This window comes from Anarrhichthys ocellatus, unplaced genomic scaffold (assembly GCF_004355925.1).
Source record: "Anarrhichthys ocellatus isolate YVR2014 unplaced genomic scaffold, GSC_Weel_1.0 scaffold37, whole genome shotgun sequence".
NCBI classification, from domain to species: domain Eukaryota; kingdom Metazoa; phylum Chordata; class Actinopteri; order Perciformes; family Anarhichadidae; genus Anarrhichthys; species Anarrhichthys ocellatus.
The window spans coordinates 2,264,930-2,292,225 of NW_022280067.1; the positions used below are offsets into that span (position 1 = coordinate 2,264,930).

The following is a 27,296-nucleotide window of genomic DNA, read 5'->3' on the forward strand; positions in this document are numbered from 1 at the left end:
TGTGTGCTGATTTGCAGCACGTGCTGGCGTGCTTGCGTGTGTGCGTGTCTGTCAGGTTTCCTGCTGCACGGTGCGGCTGGGAGCCCTAGCGAGGGTAAAATTCCATTCTCTCGGCGGAGCAGCATTCTGCATGAGCCAATTCCCAGGAGACACTGCTCTGCATGTCCTCCAGACAGCCAAGCTGAGGCACAGGCTCAGGCTCGCTTATTAACTGACCTGAGGGGGGGCCGCGGTGGTGGTGGTGGTGGTGGTGGTGGAGGGAGGAGATGGAGGAAGGAGGAGGGGGGGGGGGGGGGGGGGGGGGGGGGTGGGGCCAGGGAGGCAGGAGGAGGCGGTGGGTGAGGAGGGAGAGGGGGAGGTGGTGTTGGGAATTATGGGTTTGTGTGTGCATGTGTATGTGTGTGTGGGAATGTGCGTGAGTCTGAGTGTGATCAGGGGTGATGGGTTGTGGGGATATGAGCGTGTGTGTGTGTGCTTGCGTGCATGATTGTGTGTGTGTCGGAGGCAGAACTGGTTGGAAATATTAACCCTTTGCTCGCTGAGTTGCAAAAATTCAGCATAAGAAAAGCAGAGTGTGGATGTCTAACAAGCTGCGCTGTGTGTTTGTATCCTCGTGTGCAACACAAGGACGTGTTGCCACCTTGTTGAAAGGGCAGCAGGATCCACAAAAGCCTGGTCAATCACTTTAAATATGTAGTTTGCCTTTTTATCTGAACTTGGCAGGATCTCATTTTACCAGCTACCTTATGTGTTGTCTCCGACATTCCCTTCAGCATCTTTGTCTGTATTTGGTAGCACGCATCACCCCCAGAGTTCAGGATATTGGCGCAAATATGATTTTTAAACTCCACCTTTGCACACACGGGCTCTTTCTGAAATAGAACTAAAAGCCTCTACTTGCTGTATTAATCTATTTACACTAATTCGTCATCCCTGTGTGCAAATATTAGTTTGTAGTTTTGCGTGTCTTCCCATAATTGCTTGACACGACTGTAAGACTCATTTGTCACCGGTGTGAGGAAATAGCATAATTGAAAAGTGCTTTTCAATTACAATTTGTTTAACTTAAATAATGAAATAAAATGTGGTGCTTCAAAGTTTTACTTCTTCTTTTTTTTATATTATATTATTCCATCCAGCAGTGAAGAGGAAAGAGAGAGAGAGAGGGAGAGAAAAAATCACTCACGGCAAAATGCAAATGAGCCTGGAAGCTATTACGATGCTAATGAGATTCTACCATAGAAGTTGCTGCTCCGGCATCCGGGGTATATTTCATCCATATTTGGGAAACAATTGTATAGGGGACACACTTCCCAGTGTTCACAGTCCAGTTAGTTTGTACTTCATCCACAACAAGCTGGAATCTGGTCAGAGTTAGATAGCAGGAGTCTTTACTTACCGAGTTTTACTGAGCTGCAGTTGAACCCGCAGACTACAGTGGTTTATTTGCAGTCTTACCGCTGTTCTGCTCTATTTTCAGCTCTTCATCTGTCTCATGATTGCTTGTCAATTGCCTGCAAACTCCCTTTTTTTATTAAAATCACAATCAAACTCTTCCTCCTGCCTTTCAAAATTTCACAAACATTCATCCCGTTTTTGCCTGTTTTCACTCCCCAAAAAAAAAAGAAAAACCCCAACAAAACAAACGAGTGTGATTGTTAAGCAGCGACATCAAACGCGTGCTACAACTTTACGTTTTCACGCTCTGCTGTGAAACAGGATAAGGAAACGGTGTTCAGGGTTCCTCCGAACACGAGCGGCATCGGTGCGTTCAGGTGCAAAACCTGTAGCACGGCTGCTAAGGGTGTGTAGTTTGTGCGCTGAAGGCAGGCAGGTAGGCAGGTAGGGAGATAGGGTACGTTACCATAGTAACAGCGAGAGGGAACCCAGCAGAAGCAGAGAGTGTCTATATGTGTCCTGACCCATTTCCATTCTCATCCACAAGTGTTTTTGTCTCGCTCACCTTGCGGTTTTCACAACTAAAAGCTTTTCTCCTTCATCCTTGATGCATTTTTCTGCGTTTAACAAATGAGACATTCAGCAAAACACGTGCAGGATATACGACACCGCGGACTCTCAAGGTACATTTGGTTTGCTGTTCAGTTCACTTCAATTCAATTCCTTTCAACTTCGTTGTCCCTGAGGGTAAAAAAAAGCCCCGGTACGTACAGGAGTAAAAGATAAATACAGAAGTACGTAAAACAAAGGTTCTGAAGTCATGAATGAGGAACATTTTCATCTATTGAACTGCACCGGAATAACCTCCACAAAGACACCACAGGCTGGAGTTAATTAATAGTTGCAAAATAAAAGAGTTCCTCACAATCATTTTACCATTTAGTGGACTAAAGCTGAAAAAAGAAATAAAAACACATGAACAAATGTGCAGATGAAGTTCAGAACAGGAAACAGTGGAAAGTATCATCCTGGTCAGTTCAGTAAAACATTAATGGTGATTAAAACATTATTAACTGTTCAGCACTCTTAAGATATTGTACATGAGGTACTATGATCGCTTCAATCATTATACATATAATAACAGAAACACTGTCTCACACAGCTGACAGCATGATTGATCGGGTTTAAAGTGATTGTTGTTGTTGAAGATTCAGACATGAATGTGGTGAGTGACATTTGTTTTCCAGTTATTATCTTTGTTTGTGACTTTGCCTCCGAAAGCAAAGAATGTTTCATGCGGTTGATCTTAGATATTTATAGGATTCATTGTTATTCTATATTTTGAATATATGTCAACAGATCCACAAAACAACCACTTCATTAATTCCTACCGATCCCATACAGTCAATCTTTAAAATCAGGTCACAAATATACATTTTCACGTTTCAGGTTTTTAAAAACAAAGCTCAATAATGTCCTAGTTTTTAGGATAAGTTATTGAAACGGGAGTCAAATGTGCATTTGTTTGGGACTATTTTCAGCGGTGGATTAGTCCACATTTGGTGCTCTAGTGAGTATTTGGGGCAGCAGTACGGTGTATGTGGGATTGAGTCAGACTAAACTACAGTGTGTGTGTGTGTGTGTGTGTGTGTGTGTGTGTGTGTGTTCATGTCATCCAGCGCAACCGTGTGGCTCGCTGATGTGTTTTTAATCGACAACATTGGAGCACTATGGCACAGAGGAGTGAGACCTATCAGGCAACACGTGTTAGTAAGACCAGTACATTTTTGCTTTTTTGTCTTTAATGGGATTTGATCACAATAAGAAAATTACAAAGTATCACCAGCAGCCTTTCATAAATATGTCAAGTGATCAGCGAGTCACTGTTGTTGCATGACAGTGGCTTCACCTTTGATATTCGTGGTGAAGCAGTTAATCTAAATTTGTGTGATTTTAGATGTAAGTTCTTAAATGTGTAGCTGGTGTGTGTGTCTGTGTGTTTTCAGTGTGTGGGAGGAGAACCCCTGTGATGAGGAGGGGAAATCTTCTCGTCAGCGTGGTCGGTCTGCTCACAGAGAGACCCTCTGCTGCCTCACCTCTCATGTGGGTCCTGTTTACCATCATCTGCACAATACAACCGAGTCCATATTGAAATCTGTTAAATGAGCCGTTCACTTCAATGTACTGTATTGCAGCCACACTCGAGTGGTAAGCGCTTCAGGCGAGCAACCAAATCCTGTTAGAAATGTCAATTGAAAAGGTCTTGAGATATTAAAAATGTAGTTTTTAATTAAAGGTTTATTAATAGATTTTTCAAACTTTTTTTTAATTACCCGACCGGATGCCTGAGGCATTTGGATTACAACTTTTATCTCACTTGATTCAGACTGCCTCTCCCCATTCAGCCATTTTGGATTAAAAGTCAGACTTCATAAATGCTGTTCATTAATTCCCAGTGCGGGCAGTTAATGTGAGATTCGGTTGCAGCGTTACGGCTGGTCTGAGTGTCTGTTTATTTTTAGATTCTTGTGGTTACTTTGCAGTCCCGGCCTAATCTGTCACGGAGGAGAACATGGAGCAAATCTTAATCGCTGTGCCAAAAAAAATATATTTCCAATGCACCCTGGTGTGTCTGGTTCAGAAATTCAACATGTTAGTGACACATACTGTCACAGTAAATGATGTTATTGACACGTGCTGCATGGCGTATAGTGTAAAATTGGTGAAATAAATTAGAGCCAGCGTGTCTGCACACAGTGTCCATGTGTCATATTATGCAAACTGCAATTTCAGGCAAATAGTATGCAAACTAAGAACATGAGTGTTGTCAGAAACAGATATTTCCTGATCTTAGATTGAATAAATGCATTCAAAAGGTGTTCGTGTTCATTCAATAACAAGATCGTTCAAATCAAATCAAAATCAATTGTGGGCAATGTGTGAGATTTGATGATGCGTAATCTGATCATTACTGGATTAACTTGTTTCAACCTAATTAAAAACACAGATTCAACGAGCTCAGGAGTGTTCTCATCGGAGGGCCCACCAAGTCATTCTGGGAAATGTAGGAAGTCACAAACTGAAGCAGAAGTAGAAAGTAGTTTGATGGTTATTCAGATTATCGCGATGTTACATCCTCTGATGGTGATTAATGTGTAACAGTTTGAACTATGCAAGGTGTATTTTCATTTAGCTTTGATTCCCTTTCCAGAGATCACCTGTCAATCAAACTGTGTGGGAGGTATTTTGACATCTTTGATTCATTTATGAGTTTCTGTAGCTGGCGCTCTTTACTTTGCATAATATGACATAAAGGGTGCCTGATCTTTCTAACTACCCAGTATATACTTCGAAACTGCTGGTGGAAATGTAAAACACTTCCCTTAATGGGAAACAAGTACTTTATTTTCTGAAAGACCGTGACATCAGGTCAAAACAAACTCAACTGATTCACTGCATGCACTCATTTGGTTTTGATAATATGATTAACTGCAAGTTTGTTTTGGAACTTGTACCACTAAAGTACAATATGAACTCTGGCTGGTCCTACATCATCAGCTAAAATTGTGTACCAGATGTGAACAGCTCATTTCAAAACATGTATTGTTTAAGTTTATATTGTGCAGAGTTGACACAAATAGATCCGCACACAAGTTGTTCCCATTAGGACTTTAATACTACGTAACATTCCGATTACCGGGCTCTTCCTCCGACTTCTGATAAATGCAGAGTCGCCATCTTAATTACCCATAATGCATACAAACACACCTGACATACCGAACCGGTTGTAAATAGTCCCCATCAAATAGTGGCTAAATATGCACAAGGGTAAAAGTTATGAAGACAATTATGGTATACAAAGGAAGATACCAGTGTATCCATTGACAACATCTACACATCTAGTTAGTATTCCATAATGGACTCAGGCTAAATAGCCTTCATATATATTAGTACTATAGTAGTAAAACGGACATTCCCATTTGAATCAATGTAGCTGGATGGTCAGACAGGTGACCAGTTATTTGTGTAACGTTGCCATTGAGACCGATGTAGCGGGCTAAATTCTTCATACTCACTAATCTTTATATTAAATTCTGTATAAAAAGCAAGTCGAGGACTCACTGAGGTGAGGTTTTGCAGTAACGACTAAAACGAGCAGCGGACGAGTAACATTACGAAGCGTAGAGAGTCTTGAGAGGTGCATATTCCGAATAAAGTTGTGTTTAATCAGCCACAAACTAAAAAGTATTGATATTCTAGCATATGAATAAAAGTATTGATATTCTAGCATATGAATACTGATTGTCCTTGATTTATTTGGGAACTTGGGAGTGATTATATATAGAAAATGCACACAATGTGGTAGGTGGGGCTTATATGGGCCCAATTGCAAACTTTTGCCCCAGGGCTCCTTAATGGGTTAAACAGGCCATGATCAACACTTGTTTTAAAAATGTATCTAAATTTACTCGCAGAAAGTTCATCATTGCCGCTGTGTCACAATGTCATGTTTGATACTACTGTTCCACTGAATGTAAAATCTCAAATTTGCAAATCTTGCACACAGTGGCTTCATAGTACCATCCATTATCGACCTACCAGTGTGCACATGTCACTGAATTAAATGAAAAAATCTGGCGGGTTTCACATGTTTTGACTTGTTAACAGTCAGAGTGACATTGTGGATTGCAGACTCCCCACTGCAGCAGACAAAGCAGCAAGCCCCCCCCCCACCTTCCCTTAATCACAAATTATGCCACTTGGTGCATAACTAGCCAGGTACTGAGATTCTGACGTTAGCAGCATCAACAGCAGGGAACACGATCAATACACTATTATGAAATCATGCTACATATTAAATGGGCGTTTTTTACAAGTGCAGACTCGTCAGCTGTGCTGCTCAGCATGCTCTCGTCACTCACTGTGTCTTTGAGTCTCAGAGTCTAGATTATGGCTCAGGAGGAAGTATATTCAACTTTTTACAGACATTAATTTTATTTTTTTATTTCGACATAAAACAGAAAGATTTTGCATTTTTCTTTTTAAGACAATCTTCCAGATGATATGTTATTAAAGATATGAAAGTATTTGCAATGTGTTTTCTTAAAAAACAGATATATTTCTGATATGCCGCAGACAGATTGTTGTTATTCTAGTCGATATGTTTAGCCCATAAATTCATATCAGGCACTGGAACAGAACAGTTTGAATTGTTTTATATGAACCCATTTGAACATTGTACTTTACAGGGATCAGTTTTGGCAAGTTTGTGTTTCATATCATTAAAACCTCCGATATGTTGAATGTGATGTTGATTCTTCCAGGAATTTAAGAAAACATTCTTGTTTTTCATTCTAAACCTTAATGTGACTTTCTTTGTGCTTACAGCACAAATACTTGTGTGAGTAAACTAAAACAATGCATTGATTTAGAACATAATCCACACAAAGAACCCCTCATGCACATGCACACAAAGATCTTACTTGAACTTAGCAAGAGTGCAAAACTGAGTGTAGGTCTTGAGGGAACAGGAAACGACTTCCCTCCTCCCCCTTCAATTCTGCCCCCCCTCTCCTGTTCCTCCCCCTCCTCCGCTCCTCTCCTCCTCCTCCTCCTCCTCCTCCAGCACCACGCTATAGCAGCGAACTAGGCAGGCCAACTTGCAGAGTGCAGCTCAGACTCGACAGCGGCTGCTTCCTGCTGGGGGTCTTCGGAGAGCATCGCGCTTCAATGTGCGCTGCTGTGCCCGCTGGATGTTGAAATCGCACCGTGCGCCTTGCCAGGAGCCACCATGTCCAACTCAACCCAAGACCCGTTCTACTCGTCTCCGTTCGGACCCTTCTACAGGAGACACGCGCCCTACATGGTCCAGCCCGAGTATCGGATCTACGAGATGAACAAGCGGCTGCAGACGCGCACAGAGGTGAGCCGACCGGGAGGGATAGCTCCTGCGGTACCGGTGGGAGGGTAGCCGGGGCTGTGGAGGTCCGGTGCGGGGAGAAGGGACGGGATGTTGGGGCTGGAGAAAGAGTGAAGAGAGCGACAGAGAGGCTCGGGTCGGGATTACGGTCTGTCAATCAGGAGGTGTGGATGCGGTGCAAAAGTGCCAAACATTCCTGAGGTGAAAGTAAACAGGCTCCGGTGTGAAGACAATACGCTGCAAGAAATACCATCACCCGAAGTAAAAAAAGATGATATGGAGGGGATGCGTTCACGTGGCTATTTAAGTTGTTTAAAATGTAAAATGCATGACTTGTGTCTCCGAGTCTGATATGGGTTGAGTGATCCACCTGAAGTAATACATCAGGTGAACCTGCACCGCAATTATATGAAATTTAAAGATTTTAAATAAGATTTGAAAACTGATCAGATTAAGATGAACAGTTTTTGGGCAGTGAAACATATTAATAGAGAAAGTTATTTACAAATAGAAGACAGTAAGGGCGTCTGAAAGACTATTCAACTCTTACCAGGCTGCATAAAGCAAAGTATAGCTGTTTTACGTGCATTTAAATAATTTGCATATATTTACATATCGCCTGTTTTCCCCCCCACACATATTTGCATATGTGTTTGGTTAAAAACTGCAACAGATCAAGACCGACATGAATGCAGAGTTTGCCCACTGTGGGGTGAAGTGTTTGATGTCTGCCATGATTCATGATTCATGATTCATGATTCATCACTGTGTCTGTGGAGGAAGTTTTCTCAATGAAAGTGACCCTGATTGCAAAGCAAGGTGATTGTGATACAGTTGCATGAGTGTGACTTCATTTCATGTCAGTTTCCTGATGCTTCAACTAGTTGGGCGCTCAGCGAGTTTGGTGTACAGTGTCATTCAGACTAAACCCTTGGTGATCCCACTGTGAATTACATAGCAAGCATCTGTCTTCGGCATCTGTTCTGTGATCTCGAATGTGTAAATCTGCAGATAAGAAGTTCATCCAACATGTCAAGTTGTCCTCGCGACGCATGTTTATGGCAATAGAAAGCAGCTAAATGCAGTAAAAAGCACCTTTTAGCAGCCTAACTGTTCACTTGTTCAACTATAAATGTTAGGGCTGCAACTAGGGATTATTTTCATTATAAATCTAACAATTGGTTCTGAATAATAATTTATAATTTTGTCAATAGATTATCAGTAAATAGCAAAAAACAAATGACCATCACAGGTTCTCAGAGTGGGTGACCTCAAACAATGTCTTGCTTTGTCCGACCTGCAACCCAGAAACAAAAAAAATCACTTAACTATCACTGAAGAATAAGAAAACCAGTGAATGCTATTTTTACCAAAAAAAAAAATCACTTTTAAATGAAATTAATTCTCTATGAATCAACAAATGCATTCTTGTTTATATTTAATTCTTTAAATAATGTGAGTTCTGGCAGCTGCGGGATGCTTTAAGGCTGGAATTTGATTCCCTCTGAGACATTAAAAACTAAGTTGTTGTGGATAAATATACCATATTTACATGAGTCCATATGAAATCGTTGCAGTCATTTAAAGGAAATCTGGTTTTAGAGCCTGACTCCAGCTGAGCTGCTGCAGCAATGATGCTGACTTTCCTAAAGAGGAACTTGCAACTTTAAGCAGACCAAGGCGACGTTGCTGAGATGCAACGGCCCGGTTTGATGCATTATTCATACGGAGTGGTCCGAGCCCCAGTGGACCTCGACACCCGCTCCACACATACCCAGACACCAAGTGCAATCACCATGCACGCACACAAGCACGCACGCACACATGGACATGCATGAACTCACACGCATGCATGCACGTGTTCGCATGTGCACAAACACACACACACACACGCATGACAGGACAGAACCACTGGACATGTATACAGCACAAACAGCACATGGATGTCTTCCATGATGTGAAAACACACAAATGTTAAGTAGACACAAATCAGTTTAAACCATTACCTCCATCTCCTGAGACTAAATGATATAATTGCATAATAATATAATTAGTTTTTTGTACCCGTTAGTGTCCATAGCATCTTCATTCTCCTCCTCGTCTTCCGTCTTCAATGGAAGGAGTGTATAATACGTCGTCTCTTTAGCGATGTGCTCATTGTTTGATTGAAATCCAGGTGGCGAATATAATGAGGGAGAAGTAGTGTCTTATAGCGGGAAATAAATGACTCAGCTTTTGAAATTTGTTTGCATCCAGATGTGCCATACGGCTCAGTTTTAGGCTTTTAACGAAATTATATAGCAATTATCCTCGTGAATGCAAAACTGTAGACATCAATTTACACAAACCTTTTGCATGTGAAAAAAAGGTGACAAGATTGTAATAGAAATCTGCCTTTACAGAGCTCAATGTAGAAAATGAAAATGTCTCTTTCTAACTCTGCTGAGAGTTTTTCTCTCTAGGCTTCTAACTAAAACTAAGATGAAACAAAAAGTGGAAAAATATACATGCTTCGGGAAGCAGATGGTTTACTTCCTGTTTAGCGAGGTCAGCTGCTGGTCCCTTAATGATATGATGCGTGCCTGAAGCTGTCATTCTGCTGCCTCTTGCTGCTCAGTCCAACTCCTACAAGACGACTTTAACATTCAGCTCACATTCAGACCGTGTCGGTATCAGCGCAGGGTCACGATGATTTTTGTTACAAAAACAGGAAGTTTGGAATGTTTCTTGCCCAAAATCTGGATTCCATTAGAGGAAAATAGCTGAATTGTCCTGGAGGATTGTTGTCTTGAATATTTCATCAAGGTTTTGCTGCGAGCAGCTGTTGCAGATCCTTCTGTGTTTGATGTAAACAGCTAGCAATGAACTGGTCTTTTATCGAAGTATCAGTTTGATTAACTCCGTTTTTAAATTATGTGACGATCTTTTACCTTTGTGTTTTGTTGACATTAGCTTCATTGCCCTAGAGCCCACTGCTGTATGTGGAAATAGTAACAGCAAAATCATTCAAAAATCTTTCTTGTCTTTTCTTCGGATTTTATGAAAACTCAGTGTGTTGAAAAGTACTGAACTTCACCTTCACTTTGCCACTAAAATGGGCTTGTAAATTCGATGAAGGTAACAAATGGAAACATTTAATTAATGTATATGTTCATCATATTGATAAAGCACTAACAAATACATTAAACATAATACTTTTGTTTGCAAAAAAAGTAATTCACAGTCAAAGAAACGTGTCCTACATAGTGGTGTTACTCATGTATGCAGAGAGGTGTAACACCTCTACTCCTATAAGAGAAGTACAAATAGATGTAATTAGGATTTGGGATCATAATGCTGCAAGTAAAGGACTGCCTACATCAACAACAATGAAAACCCATGGTATTTGGCAATATCTTACAGCTGACACATTAAATAGAGCTAATTAAGCAATTCTTATAAAATCTGGAAAAATCATGAGCTATCAAAGCGATAAAACAACATCAACTGAGAGCTGTTTAACATTAACATCATTTTAGACCTGTCATTATGAACAGGGGTACTTTACACATACGACACAAGAAGACAGAAAGTATATGAAACAAATCCAAAGAACATATAACGGTGTTAAATCCTCTATTGGATTGTAGTGTGAAGAGGCATATTAAAGCCTTTCTTTGCCTGGGTTTGTTGCTATATATTTTGTTGATCCCAGTCAGAAATGATTTCAAGCGTCTTGTCAGAATTATCACCCAAGTAAAGATGCTTAACATCGTGAAAGGACTTCCATTGTTGAGGATGAGAATGGCTCCGAGCGTACTTAACATCGCGCTCGCTGGCAGGCCGTCGAAGCAAAATGACTCTCTATAGTTTGCATTCCCTTTCGCTCCGAGTAGTTTTCAAAACGGGGGAGCTGACTAAGCCCCAGTATGACACCACCTTTTAGAAAAGTGTTGAAGGAGTCGACTGGAGTCACTCTTCTGGTAGAAATTCTTTCCATTTGTCTTATTCATGAGTGTGCTTTTGAATTTGCTTGGCTGGTGGTGCAACTGCTGCTCGCACTGGCAGGTGCAGGACTCAAGGACTTGACACTTGGAGGAGACTTTCTTACCCCCAGAGGAAGCTATATAGTCTGCAGGAGTATAAGTGACATCTATAGCAGAGCAGGCAGTGAATCCTGCGGGGGTGAAATAACAACTTGTTAGAATTAGACAGAGACATGCTACTCTGGTTTTAACTCTTTTGATTTGAAGTCTTACACACAGTATCGTTGCACGGACTGGAACTTTTAGTTCGAAATGATTGCAGCATCTGTTAAACCATTTTAAAAGCTAGGGAGATGAACTTTACCGGGGGGTGGGGAATCCACCCTCAGATGCTCCTGTGCCATTATAGACGGGTAAGAGTCAATTCGGGTGGTGTTCCGTGCATTAGAGAGGTTGTTTTATGGTGTTTGGTAGTTTACTTTGAGGTGTACACACATCCAACATGAAGTGTTTGCTTTGAGCTATGAGGTGTAGGAGGAGAGACCTGCAGTGTATTATAGGGCTGCAATACATTATTTTCATTACCCATGAATTTGTTGATTGATCTACTTTCTCAAACTGCTTCCTCAATTAATCAATTCATCGGTTAGTCAACAAAATCTCAGGAAAAGGGGAAAAAATGTCCATTCCAGTTTCTTTGCATCCAAGGTGATCAGGTCCTCAAAGGTCTTGTTTGGTCGGACCGAAACTCAAAGATATTCAGTTTAAAATCATATAAAACAGAATAAAAAAATGCTTGCATTGGAGAAGCTGCAACCAGAGGATGTGTTGAGTTTCATTACTTAAAAGACAAGATATAGACCGATACAAAAAGTATCCCTCTCAATCATCACTTAAGACCCACTAAAAGTGTGATGACTTTTTATTTTGCTGTGTTCAGGACGTCTCTGGGTGCTAATCCCTCTGAAAACAACCAGGTGAAAGATCGTAAGCGTCCAAGAGGAACCTACAACAATGGTGGACACAACGCTGCTAGAAACGTAAACATAGCGAGGCGAAATGAAGCTCGTTCCTACACGAGAGTGAGTCTGAGGTTGGCTTTCTCTCGCTGCTGAGCATCGTAACCCTCGTTAAGCCGGGGAGGAGGGGCCAACTTTGAATTTGATGTTTACAAACCGCAGCCGACAAATCCTATTAATAGTGTCTTAATCTAACGATTAATTGATGATTAAATTATTCATCGATTATCAAAATAGTCGTCTAATTCTTTAATCAGTGGGTTAACTAATTGTTCCAGCTGAACAGAGTGATACAACGTCCCCCTTTGAGGGTCGTAGTTCACACTGACAACGTTTTATCTGATTCAAATTCCACAAATAGAAATATCTAATATCATCTCATGTTGTCTGCTTTCGGCTCGTTAACAAAGCTTTTTTATTTTTAGGTGAAACTCTTCCTTCAAAATTTCTGTTCCTTCTCAGTAACAACCTTTTCACCTGCCGTGCACTCAGAAATAAGAAGGAATAACAAAACGACACAACAAGCACTACGCGCTTGCCTGAGATCAGCTTTCACCTTTGAACTGATAACTGTGCTGCAGCTTAAACAGTCCTGCTCCTGTGATGACTCGGGGTCTGTTTCTATCCCAACCTTATTACCTGCTCCATTCATACTTATTACCTGCCTGGCTGTATTTCTGCAGCGGGGCTGACTGCTATCCCATTACCTTCATTTTACACAATGTGAACCCACTGTGACCTGGCAATCTAAACAGGCTTTGATGTGGATTTGATGCCACGCATACGGCGTGACCACATTGTTTCTATGCTGTCGCTCTGGGGGCCACTGGCCCTCGCCGCACGGAGGCAGCTGCGATGATTTGTGGGGGAATTTGACACTTAAGCGTATGCAAACGAGCCGGCGGATTAACATTCAGAGGAGGAGCCTGGTCGACCTCAGCCGGTGTAAGGCCATTAGCATAGACGGCATTAATATTCAGCAGAGGAGAGCGGCGACACAGAATAACACTGTAAGTAAAACTACAACACAGAGGGCGAAACAGAAGCAAAACAAAAGCATTTTAATGGAGGCGCCGTAATAACACCCACAGGGCTGCTGCTGCTGCTGACGGTGGGTCTAATGGTCACACTCTTCCTCAGTGGACACACAAGCAATCAGTAACCAGTGATTGGCAGGCCATTCACTGGATTCTTGTGTCTGTTGAACATAGTTAGTCTTATTCTCATTATTCAAAATGGGTCCACAGACCTGACTCATTGGCTCGACTGTGGAACCGGAGGAACTGGAGTGTTCATTATGGCGAAATCCCTTGTTCCTGTCAGGGGCAAAGTGGATCTGTTCCCATCAGCATGACGTGTCAGATTGACATGAATAGGCTTATGATGTGCAGGTCAAGTTGGCACTGAGCTGGACGGTTCACAGAGAGGGATTAAAGATGAGCCACCGAGAACACGCAGAGGAAGTTTTTAGTTTTCAAGACGTTAGAAGCGCAAATAATGATTTTGATCAATGATTAGACGGAAGATTATTGATGTTTGATGTGTAAAGTGTCAAAATATTGTTAAAAAAAGATATTGTCTTGAAATAGTTTGTTTTGTGTGACCGACAGATAGTAAACTGAATATCTTATAAGACGAAGAAAAGCAGCAGTCTTAAATGGAGAGTTCACCACAAAATCAAAAACACGTGTATTTTCCCTTCTATTTATCAATGTAGATTGTTTTTGGTGCGAGTGTTGGAGATATTGGCGGTAGAGATGTCTGTCCTCTCCAATATGACGAGATATGGCACTCGGCTTGTGCAAAAAAATATATTTTGAAAAACTCAACAGCAATGTTCTACATCCAGAAATCATGACCCGGTTACTCAAGATAATTCGCAAACCTTATTGGGAACAGTTTCATGTAGAAACTAAGTTCCTAAGTTCCTTCCAAGATGTATTTTTTTTTGGCGCTTTGAGCACTAAAAGCCGAGTGCCATCAAGTCCCATTTTATTAGAGAGAAGGCAGACATCTCTACGGCAACTCGCACCAAAACAATCAAGATTGCTGTATCGCACTAAAGGTAAGAGGGAACATGTATGTTTGATTTTAGGGTGAACTGTTCCTTTAACAGCTGAGAGGCTGGAAAACCCAGGATTTCACTTTAAAACCGATCTATTTGCTCAGCTCAAATTCCAAACGAAGGACGCAAAAGAGACGGGCATGTTTATTGCTTATTTTTGTGGATCTCCATTAGCCTCGACATAGCAACAACAACTAATCTTTTGCCGGTCCACACATTAAAAGATGTCCAAACAAAACATTAATATATTCATGAGAGCAGGGAAGTCTTAATACAACACAACTACTTCAGTAACAACACAAAACTATTCAAATTCTCCCATAAATGACATAAAGGTGTCGAACAAACACAAACACGAGTTAATTGTTACAGCAACACCGCTTCATTTAAGTACCCAACCATTCATAAACATATATGATTAATAAATAAGATGTTGAGGCTGTAGTTTGTAGTTGAATAATCAATTAGTCAATTGACAAAAAATGACTATTTTTATGTCATCAAAGCATCGCTTGATTCTTTTTCATTAAACTTTTACCAGACTGAGAAACATTTCCACAGAACCTAAGATGTTTAAGTTCTTGGTTTAGAGAGACATTTTTTACAGTGTGCGTGTGTGAAACGAGAGTAATTACCAGAAAGGTGTATCGCGCTGCCCTTATCTGAACCATTACTGTTGGATTTATCTACCATCAGGGAAAACAAGCCACTGCAGGTATCACTGGAAAGGCTTCTCATGTGTCACGACTGAGTTTTTAATGATGCAAAACTGAACAAAAGGCTTTAAAATCAATTAAACAATTATTAAAACACATGTTAATTGTGTAGGAGAGGGCAGCGAGTCTCCCTCTGTTGTAGATGTTTAGATATTAATCCTTGTTTTCTGTTAAAAGCAGCCTCAATGACACAGCAAATCTTCACAGCTAATTTATTAATTAATGGATTAAAGATATTGATCGGACAGTGTTGATGTTACCAGAGTCCATTCAATTATCAAATACATTTAAATACAAATAAAAAACATCATTGAAGCTCCTTCCCACTCACTCAAACAACAAAACAAAACAAAACAATGGAGCCCTAAATGAGTCTATATATTTGTTATTGACTGACTAAACAGCGTTATTATGTCTCTGATATGTGTTGTCATTATGATTCACAGTGAACAGACATCTGCTGTTGTGGACTCTTACATTAACAGCAAAAACATTTTATATTTTCATAATGCTGCCAGTCTCCGAAAGGACCGAATGACATTAGCTTCTGCTTCCCTTATTATTCCCCCCCCCCCCCTCTCCAAAATAAGGAATAATGCTGCTAAAAGGTGAGCGGACAGACTGATGGAGGGAAAAAAGTCACCTTATCCGAAGATAAGTGTAGTCATTACTGTTAAGTCAGCTGAATGCCTTTTGCCTGTTTATTATTTAATTCATTATAAAGCTGTTCTTTGGTGTAAAATCACTGAATAGACACAGAAAGGACAAAAATCATATATGAAATACAGTCTTTTGTGTTTTGAGGCAAATTCAGTCTACAAAACTGAATATTCTTTACATATTAACGTACAATTCAACAGCACAGTTAAACAGTTTTCAGTCTTACTCCAAGTTATTGGTGACAGTAATTAATATCTGCTTCTACAGACCACAGTGATAGATATTTGGATAACTTTATTATTCGCCTAAGGGGAAACATGTCCGGGCGCCCATACAGAAGTGACAAATAACAAGAGAGACTCAGGCCAGACATATCGAAGACATACCGTCACAACAATAGCATGCTAGTGTAATGCACTATAACTCATATTCCAAGAAGACATGCGTGTAGCCCTGAAGCCTGTCATCCACTCAATTTAAAAAAAGCAATGTCTTTAAAGCAGCTATAATTTAGATTTTCATAACAATAACATGTTGAATAACAACGTGGCAAATTTCGCCGGCTTTGCTCGGACCACTTCCATCTTCGAACTCAGCCTTCATTTTGATGTCAACTACACCCCTGTAAAGTTTGACTGCCTCTTACATGGTTGCGCCGCTGCTGCGGTGATAAAATCCGTTCAACAGACAGAAATATAAACACTCACAGACTGACAAGGTGAAAGCAATACCGGCGTCGCCGTCGCAGCTGGTGATAAAAGTAATAATAATAATTAAAGGATGGCAAATAAACACATCTACTTGACAGTTGAGATATTAAAAAGATACATAAACAGGTTTGGATATGATCCTCTCCAATGTATATATTTAACGTGACACATTTACACAATAGACTCATTTGTTTGTCCAGTGATGTCACACTGTACATGTGATGCTCTGAGAGGATGTTCCCAGAAAGTCTTAGGAAGACAAAAAAACAAGGCCTCTGGTGAAACAATGAGTGCCGGTCCGATCCAGCAGGATGCCCGGACAATAGACCCACCTTTTTCCTGGCCCTTATCCCTGGTTCCTTCCAGGCTGCACTGTCGCTCAGATAACACGGGAGACAGACGGGCCTGTAGTCCATGTATGTCCTGTTGTTGTCCCCCCCCGACGTGGTCAGAGGGTCCGTCCTGAAACATAAAGGTCACGGTTGGATCTCTGCTGCAGCCGGTGTGTGTTGAAGGGTCTTTGAATAAGATGCTGAGATCGGCCTTGAGGATGGTTTTCACTTTTTGAAACTAGCTTCTTTGTATCCTAAGATACAAAACACAATGGATGAAGCTGCAGTTTAAAACAGTAGCTGTTCCTAAATGTTTACTGCAGCTCTCTCTCTTCTGGATGAGTCTTCAAAATTACACATTTGGTTTAGACAAGTTTAGGCACAGACCTACTTGGTAAGATTCAGGAAAAGATTGTGGTCACGACTGCAGCAATGATTTAAAGAAACCAACATTGACTGTGAGAGGAAATAGGAAATGAATTTGTGTCTCCCAACGTTTTATTGACCCATCCATCGTCCACCTGAATCCCAACACACAGTATGCAAATTTGATGAAGCGTCCTCTTGGGAGAACAGCCAAGTTTTGAGTTCTTCATTCTTTTTTCTTTTTTTTCCAAAACCATTTCCAAGATTTGTCTGCTTCCGACCCACTTCGTTGTTTTTTTACTTTCAGCAATGTTTTAGCCATTATCCGTTTTTGCTGGGATGTATCTTCCTCATACTTCTGTCTGTTTGTTTGTGTCTAACTGAAGTAAGGAAAAACTACTGAGGTACAGGAACATTTTTGTCAACAATATTATAATTTTTCAGTCACTGTCCTAATTGTACGTCATCCTAGAATTTTCCTTTGCAGTCGTATTGGAATACTGCGGAAAAAAAATCTGAAGAAGTAGATTTACTTCAGTCTTTTAACATATATTGGCGTTTTGGATGCCACTTAGCTCGTAGAAAGCAGAGTAACTTGTGCTGTGTAAACATATCGTAATATTTCATCAGTTCAGCACCAGATTCAGTGAATCTGGGAGAGACGCACTGCTCTTCAGGTTTAGTTACACCAGGAGCCAGCTGCTGCTGGTTTCTGGCTGTTTCATCACTTTTGGTGATCAGCTGTTTGACTCTGATGTAGTTTACTGTTTTTCCTCTGAAGTGAACTATTCTGAATATATAGGGAACGGACTACAGAATATTACGAGCCTGGACTGTTTTAATTTAGTCAGAAAACACTTTCTGTGCACGCTTGTTCTCCTTCAGCGCCCTTGAATATCAACCAACAATTAACCAAAAGTAGCCAAGCTCTACTGAAGTGTCATTGAGCAAGACACTGAACGGCTCTGGGGGCATTGCAATGTAGCGGAGCCAGACCTCTGGTCTCAGCAAACATCCGACTAGAATCTAATCTATTATATATGACATGATGAGCTCAGCCGCATACACAGATTGTGCTCTTCAGTCAGTATATCTTTGCAGGGCCCAGCCTTTAACACAACAGTGAACAATGCGACGCATTACAGTTCAAGACAGAACTGCAACAAATTTGACACATCAAAATGAAATGTTATTATTAGTCGAGAATTGTAGTTATTATTATAGTTATTGTGACAATAGGGAAAAAAAACATCAAAAGATTGTAAAAGGTTATCAGTTGAGTCAAAAATAAACAGCTTCATCATTAAATAATACAGATGGTTAGGTAGTAAAAATGGATGTATGAATGTAATGACATTTTTACGAAAGCAGAACATTCCTTGACATAAGACCTCACAATACACATAATTATAATAATTATATATATCTATGTACATTAAAAGGAATAGTATTACATTTTTCTATCGTACTTTTTTCTTTTATCCCAACCGGTTTATGAATAGATTACAAATAATCTATTCACTCTACATGTTTCATGTCTCATTTCACAGTTTAAAATTCTTCAGAACTAATTACATTTCATGCAAGTATTGTGTAGCACTGAGGAAGCCATGGTGGTCACATACAGAAGATCACACTAGTGAGCAACAGGTGAATATGTGTTTACAGGAGGAGCTAACTGGCATTACAACAGAGCACATTCACTTAAACTGAACAGTATCTGAGGATGTGATGATGAATCCGGTATTGATTGAGTTTTTTTTGTTTGGCGGTGCGTTGATTGTTTACTGGTCTAAATAGCTCAGCAGTGGGGAATACAGGCTTGATGGGTAGAACAGTGTTATTGTGTCCAAGTCACAGCCGGAATCCTCGCCTTGCTTTTGGTTTTAATTTCTCATGGGTGCTGTAAATAATTTGACTTCACGGCTTTATCGTTCATGCATTTTGTTGTTGTTTTATTATTTTCATCCTTATTGATGTTTGTTGTCACTTAACACGGTGTCCTGAGTGTGTGTCAGCTGGTGCATATTGACTTCTTCTTGTTTGTCTTCATTGAGGTGAGCTGCTTGGGTTTTTGGTGAATCTGTACACATTTCAGGTTTTTTTTACATGCAGAGCTGGAACTAATGGTTGTGTGATTTTTATTTTTTTTATTTTGATTGGGTGTAGGACAGCTCTTAACTCGTGTTTAAGACAAACCTGCTACATGTGTTTTTTGGGGTGGGGGGGGATTTTAATTCTTCTGAGCTTTTTTATACCTAGAAATGAGCACTGTCTTTAAAGGAGACAGTGCTCATTTCTAGGTTCATGCTTGTGAATTTGGTTTCTACTAGAACATGTTCATACATGCTTTAATGTTCAAAAAACCTAGTACTTCATACTCAAAATGCGTACTCTCGTTCAACATACTTTTGTTTGAATAAACGGTAGTTTGTTACCTTGTCACTTGCTACGAGCCATATCATAGAATCATAAAGTATGTTAAAAGTTTAAAACTATGTAACGCTGAGTGAAGTGAAATCTTACACTTACACTTATATTGAACTGACGGTACAGAGCTGCCCGCTATTGTCACTTATGAACGTTGTCATCACCTAGGCATTGCATTGTGGGATATTTATGCCAACGTAGTGTCCAGCGTTTACATACTGTACTATTGGTTTCACACTAAGGTTTTCAGAGATGCTAAAAAATCTCTGTTTTAGTGTACAAAATATCATATAAATCTGGGATGTAGAAGGCAGCCATTCTCATGCACTGCAACAGGAAATAAACTAGAGCTGAAACTGTTAAACGGTCTCTATATGTGACATAGTTTTATCACAACCGTAAGGAAATCCTGACGGCTCATTAAAAGGCACAGCTTCTGTATAAAGGCTTTGTGTATTTCTCTATGGATTGAACGTTTAATACTTACACAGTATTTATATAGCACTCAGACCTACTTTATAATAAAAAAGACGTGGAAAGCTCACATTTTACAGAATGGGACCTTTAATCGTTTTACACATTAAACGGTTAAAGGTCTCATATTGTAAAAGAGATTTCCAAAGTGATATCTTAAAATAGGCCGTTTAGTCCAAAACCCAAAGATATTGAATTCACAATCGTATGAAACGGCGTAAAGCCGCAAATCCTCTAATCCAGTGTTTCCCAAGCTGGAGGTTGGGACCCCTCGATGGGGTCACAAGACAAATCTGAGGGGGTCGCCAGATGAAGTTAAAGAAAAAACGTTATTCTGCTCCATAAAAGGATATTTATCCCCCAAAAATACTCAAACCAAACAATTTGAAAGGTTATAAAAACACTCTGTGCTTGCTTGAAGTGCTCACACCTCATAGGAACATGTAACCCTTGATGAGGTTGTGAGTTCGTTATCTATCTTTCTAACGGGGTCACAAAAAAGTTCTGCTGAAATTCACTTTTTTTTATAGGAATTTAGCGGAAACCCTCAGCAAGTCCCACTTGTCAGTCAGTGTGTGTATTGATCAAGGGCACTTCAGCAGGACAATGATATTATTGCTGTTGTGGGGATAAATCCTGCGACCTTCTGGGTGAAAGCCAGTGGTGCTGGATGCATCCTCGCAGCAGCTCCTTTTGTGCAGGTTTCCTGCATTAAAAACAGCAGACCAACAACTTCTGCGTATTAACCTTGACCTCAAATCTATATTGAAACACAAACGGTGGTCTCCGACTACTGCTTGTATCTTCTGACACTAAAGAAAGAGGGGGAATGGTAACGATGCCTCAGTAAATTGGCAGCCATGCAATTAAATGTGGGAACTTCCTCTCTGACTTAATATGAGAAAGTTCATTCCCGGTGAATGTGCACTGGCTGTTCAAGGGCAATGACTTTTTTTCACCCCCGTGCTGCATTAATTTCTCCTCGTTTGCATAATGCTTGGCTGGTGGCTGTAAGGTGGCCAAATGCAGCAACATGTGAAGTTTGCATTATATAAAAACACTTAAGACCCAAGAGGGTAAACCTGTGCAGAAACATTAGTGTGCACTGAGTCTGACATGATTAAAGTGGTGTTGTCCATGTAGTCTAAAGGAGTAGTTCTTGTACTTTGTCATCCTAAGGACCCCTAAATAGAAACAGCACCTGCATGTGTGGTTAAGTCTTAGTCCAGAGGCCGCCGTGTCTGGGGATTTCATACTGCAGTGAGAGCAAAGAAGAAAACAAGCATTTTTAAGGAACTGATTATTTGTTTGATTCTAATTCTCCGAAAATAATGGAAAAAAACAAAAAAAAATGTCCCAGAACCCAACTTGGCATCATCAAATTGTTTTTTTTTGCCAGACCAACAGTCCAAACCTCAAAAATATTCAGTTTATAAAGATGTAAAACAGCAGCTGAAGTAACAAAAACACTGTCTTTCATCCACTGGTCAATTTTGAGATTTTACTTTACTTTTTACTTTACTCTTGACTTCTGTCAGACTACTGGGAAGAGAACTTCCAAAATTCACATTTAGGTTTTTATTTTACTACTTTGTCAATTTGTCTATCTATATCACCTGGGGAAGTTTCATGGTGATATATGTTAGTTACATTTTATACCCAAATTCACATTTGGAAGTCTCAGTAACTTAAAATGATCAATCATCAAAATCGTTGTCTGATTAAAAATCCATCTGTCGACTTACCTATGAATACAGTTATTGTTTTAGCAACTGAATTGAATACAAAACATGTTTTTAATATATTTTTTCATTTCAATTTGAATTACTTTTTAATTAATATTGACTCTAAAAATGTCAAAGTGCTGCCACAAAAATTAAGATAATCAAGGTTGTGCACAAGAACTGTGACTCTCTCTCTCAAAAACATTTCTATATATATATACAGCTTTATTATTATTAAAGAAGCAGTTGTGTGAAGAAGAAAAATCTGCATATCTGGCCAATCCTTGCGTAAAGTCGCCATGATTGTTTGGTTGTCAGTTGCAAAAATTGTCGTACGCTAACCCCCAATTACAACGTCTGTGAGGTGTGGATGGAGGGCGTTTCAGGCACCGTTACAAGGTCTGACAAGCACATTGTATACTGACTTTTTTACTTTTATTTAAAGTGTGGCATCTCTCAATGGCCTTCACCAAACAAAAGCTACCTTGCTAAAGATCCTTTTGAAACATCTTGAGAGTGTATGGTGCTGTTAAGTTGTTATGCTCCCCAATAACCTGAAGCTCTTTGAATCTCTGACAACAGTACAACTTCCTTGGCCCACCAGTCAGCCGGGCTCCATGCTATTCAGGAGCTGAATGGGGTTTCAGACATTGGTAATTCTGCCATCTGCGTCTCCATCCGGTATGAACATTTATATATGCGACGACTTAACCCCTCAACTCTGTTGCTATTTATTGAGGATCCTCCCTATGCTGTCCCTCCAATCCTCTGGATTTCCTGTAAATCCCCCGAGCCTGGCCAGCACTGGTGATTTGTGGTTGGCTAGTGGGCAATTGACACATTGATAAATCCCCCTCAGATGGGGTGCGATCCGTTTGAATCAATAGAGCCTTATCGGCTGACGGCCGTCACGGCTGCGGCCATGGCCGTTCACCTCGGGTCCCTCGGAGGCGGCCTGATTTGTAGCATTTGACAACAAACATCGTCATGCCACGTGGTTCGTCAGAGAGTCCGCGGGCGTAAATGAAGGCAGGACGTTGTCTGTCAGCGAGCAGCTGCAGAGAGGATGGGAGACAGACACCGAGAGAGGGAGGTGGACACAAAGAGAGACGGGCAGAGATAGAACAAAAAAAGACTCATAGGATATTGGAGGATTTTTCTTTTTTTATAGTAAATATGTCTCATTTACAGTTTTATAACCTGCTACCAATGACAGAATAAAAGCAGAGCTCCTAACATATCCTGCGGTAGTCGAGGGATTGAAATTGAAGACCACATCCGCAGCACCACGAGGCTTCAGTGTGGCTTGTTCAGCTTCAGCCAGAGGATTCGCATGGCTCGTGTCCACTGGCCAGGCTTTAGCCGTTCTCCGGCCCGCCTGGCTCTGATCCAGCTTCTCCTCTGTCTTTAGATCCGAGCCAAACGTAGCCGGTCCACGGCTCAGCCAGCCACATTTTTACAACTTGGCGAGACTATGGCCAAAAAGCTGCCCAAAGCTCCAGTTTGGAGGATTAATGGTTACTGATTCTAAATAGAGCATCGCTTGCATATAATGGAAAAGTTCTACAGGAACATTTAACTTTATTAGCTAGCACTACTAAATGCATATTTAATTTACAAAATAAGTGATATGGAGGAGAGCAATGAAACTGTCAAGTGCCATTTGTTTTATTGTGGTAAAATGAAGTGCTGTTCATGTTGCATGAAATGTGGTTGTTATTTTTAGATTTCTCTGTTGTCTGGGTGGGTTTAACCAAAGCATGTCATACGTTTGGACCCTGCCTGAGCCAGATATCATTAGACTGACAAAATAAACTATATTGATACAGAGCAGAACATATTATTTTGAAAAAAAGGTTCAGTTTCAGGAAAATGCTTGAAAACAGTGTGAGAAGGGCACAGAGAGAGAGAGAGAAATGGACATAATACTAACATTGAGTCTAATAATGAAACCACATTTTCAAAGTCTATGTGGGTGAAACACTGCTTAAATCTGAATGTGGGGAGGTTAACTAACCCTCTTCTGTAAAACTGAATACGGGATTTTAAGGAAGACAGAATTCTGTAAAAGAAGAGAAGTGGGAGCTTAAGTAAAACACTTTTCATTAAAACAGTAAGAGGAAGCTTACTGAAGAGTCTTTAAAACAGAGTGATGGGGGCCCTCAGGATGACGGCAGCACTCGAAAAATGTATCTCCAACACTAAATCAAGGCAGATTATGTCAAAATATGGTTCGCGCTTCCTCATGAAATCCCCTAACCTGTTTTAGCAGCAGGGGAAGTTCAGTTGGAAGGTTTGGGGCTTGGCACCATGAAAGAAATGTAACTGGTGAAGTTCAAGGATACTTGTGATAATCCGTATGTTTGAACTTGCACAGTACATAGATAAATGTAGAGGAGTAAAAACTCAAATATTTCCTTCTAAGATGTAGGGGAGTGGAATTATAAAGTAAGATGGAAATACTTAAGTGAAGAACAAAAACCTCAAAATTGTATACTTCAGAATAGGCTACTGGATTTACTTTCAATTGCCATAGACCAAAAACTAATTACATTAAAACGCATGTAACTAACCTATATTTTTGACAAGCATACTTAAGGATGTTGATGCTTTTATTTTTATTAAATTCCATACGTATTGTAATGTAAACAATTGTCCTCTGTGGAATGTACGTTGGAGCTTTTATTTTGTGTTGAAAAGAGACCGTCGAAGTAGCTTCAGTGCATAATGTTTAAATTACTCCCGTTGATGAGCTACGTCTGTTAAAAGCTGCATTCTATGTTTAGTTTATTTGACCTCTATGTTGTCGTTTTGCTACTTAATTTCAAACTAGGATATGGAATGATGGTAATGTTTTTTGTCTTTTTGTTTTCTTCCTAGCTCTTGTCGGTGTGTACAGCATTTTGTTAACCGGTTAGTTAGACCATCAATTAGTTAGGATTGCTATAGAATAAATAAATCACAGGGAACATGCCACTGTAGATTATTGTGAGTAAATCCCATGTGAATTAACGTTACACTTGTGATACTCGCTATAGGGCACCACATATGTATTCAATTCATTCAAGAGTTTTTAAAGTTAAAGTAACAAACGGAAACCATTGAGAGATGGACTTACGTGTTGTTTGATCTGTAATCAGAAAAATATACAACAATGCCAACTTTATCATTTATGATAAATACAGACACTTATTTTGATCTCTTTATGTTTTTCTTGTGTCATTAAAATTTATTCAAGGAGTTATAGAAATCAGCTGCACGAACAGGGTCATAGTTGCACAGTGAGATCACAAAGAAGATCTGCTGTGTGTGTGTGTGTGTGTGTGTGTGTGTATGTATATATATATATATATGAGAGAGAGTCTTGTTGACCCTTCATTTGACTGTCAATCCCAGGAGGTCCCGCCCCCTCCTGGTGGTGGATTATGGGTTGAACTCCATCTGAATGACGAGTAGCACCGAAGTCAGTCCGTTTCAATTTCTGTCTGTTTTTTCCTTCTCCGTCAGTCTCTTCTGAAATAGATGTATTCATATAAAGCAGACACCACACACATGCTGGTAGTTCAAAACTGCTGATTCTCACAGTATGAAACAGTTAAAGACAAACAAAACACACACAGACACACACAGACACATGGCAGCTCGTGCACTCCGTTCCCAGCGGACAGCTGGCCAGTGAAACATTTGCATACACGGAGAAAGCATAGCACGTTTCCACACAGTACACTGATTGACCTAATGGGGGTGCTATCATTAGTGGTCAACATTTTCATAGCAATATATGATGTTTTTGACACAGTCGGCCCAGTTTTTGATGAAACTTGCACCATTGACACATTTGGGTAAGTGGTATGGTGCTGAAGTTGCTGAAGGGAAAAGGGTAGTCAACTTTCCAAATATTAAAGGCCAGAACTGCTACCATAACTTCCTTATTGTTGTTTTTATTTTATTTTTTATAAATATTTGCGTGAAATAGTCTTCAGTTTAATTTAATGAAGAGAAAAGGCCAAACATTTGAGGATTGGCTGCTTCCTTCTGTTTTTTCATTATTGTTCATTGACAAACATTTGGGGTTTTGGAGAGTCGGTTGAAGGAAACAAGCAATTTGACATCTTGGGCTCTGAGAAATTGTGATTGGCATTTTTCACATTTTTTTTTAAGCAGTTTATAGACCAAATGATTAAACGATTAATCAAAAAGACGGTTGTGAGATAAATTGACTATGGAAATAATCGTCAGTTGCAGCCTGTCTTCGAAGAAGGATGTCTCTTGTTGTTTCCGCATCATCGATGGGGATGATGTCTATTTGGACATTGATAGAATAAATAAATAAATGATAACTTGGAGTTAGACTTGGACAAATCTTCCATTAGCCTCATACTTGTTAAAACTCCTCTCAGTTCAGTCTGTAGTTCACAGTTCAGCAAAAGACCTCCACACTTAGTCACGATCACCTATTGATTGAGCAGCTGGATGAAGGTCCAGGTTTACGTCCTCCTGACCTCTTTGGATCAGACTCGCCGCGTTGGAGACACGCTGACCTGCGAGGCCGCCCCGGTCGCTGCTTATCGGGCTTGACGCTGCTCGATGGTGACAACGCTAATTGTCAGCATCTGGAAAGTGCTTGCCATCCCTCGGCCCAGAATGAAACGCAGTGATCTGTCATAACGTGTCAGAGGAAATTAGCATCAGTCCAACGTCGGCGGGTGGAGGGGCGAGGGCAGGGGAGGAGAGGGGGTCGTCCCGCCAACATGATCTGGGGTTTTTTGGGAGGAGGAGGAGGAGGAGGAGGAGGAGGAGGAGGAGGAGGTTAAACGGCTGTTAGAGGAATCATTTCAGGCCAAAGAGATTTACATGAGTTTCCTCATAGAGTGTACACTGACTACTGCTTCTGTAGATCTGTATAACTACTAGTACTTCTATGTCTACCGTTATTACCACTGATACTGCTACAATTACTACTAAAACTATAGTGTTAATATTCTTACTATTTCTACTACTGTTTATTTGCCATTAAAGCTATTAATAGCTGCTGGTGTTACAACAACTACTACGACTATGTGAATAGCTCTTTTGAAGGTACAAGTTGAAGGTATCATCACCTGCTGTGGAAAGTAGAAGCAGCAGTGAATAATAAAGCTGTTGGATCTCAGCTTGTAATTCAGACTTGTAGGAGCCCGAGGCAGGGCTCTCCCAAAGTCCAGGCTTAAGAAAAGTAAAGGTTGCCTGGCTTTGACTTTACATCGACCCGTATAGGCTCAGGCCAGCAGCCAGCATTGAGATCACGTTTTTGAACCTGATTTATAGACTCATTTTGAAATGCTTTTTATCTCTTTTTGTAGCTGTCAGCTTTTAGTTCTTATCCTTCCATGTAGTGATGTCTTTTTATGGGCCTGTCATCATTTATTTTACGCATGTAATGTATTTGACTGTTTTACAGTTCATACTTGAACCTTTTTGTAGACTCAAATGTAAGAACAGTGATTTAAATAAAGCTCATAAAATTCCTTATAATGA

The 27,296-nt window shown here is 40.3% G+C and overlaps 1 protein-coding gene across 7 annotated transcripts in view; it reads left to right on the forward strand.

The window, feature by feature from the left end:
- The first annotated feature begins 7,035 nt into the window (after nt 1-7,035).
- The window catches only part of ldb2a (LIM domain binding 2a), an 89,547-nt gene continuing 69,286 nt past the window's right edge, over nt 7,036-27,296 (forward strand). For all 7 annotated transcript variants that reach the window (XM_031867017.1, XM_031867020.1, XM_031867019.1 and 4 more), the window contains exon 1: nt 7,036-7,321. In XM_031867017.1, the coding sequence (XP_031722877.1) occupies nt 7,190-7,321 (132 nt within the window). In that variant the 5' untranslated portion in view covers nt 7,036-7,189. The remainder of the gene's footprint in view (nt 7,322-27,296) is intronic.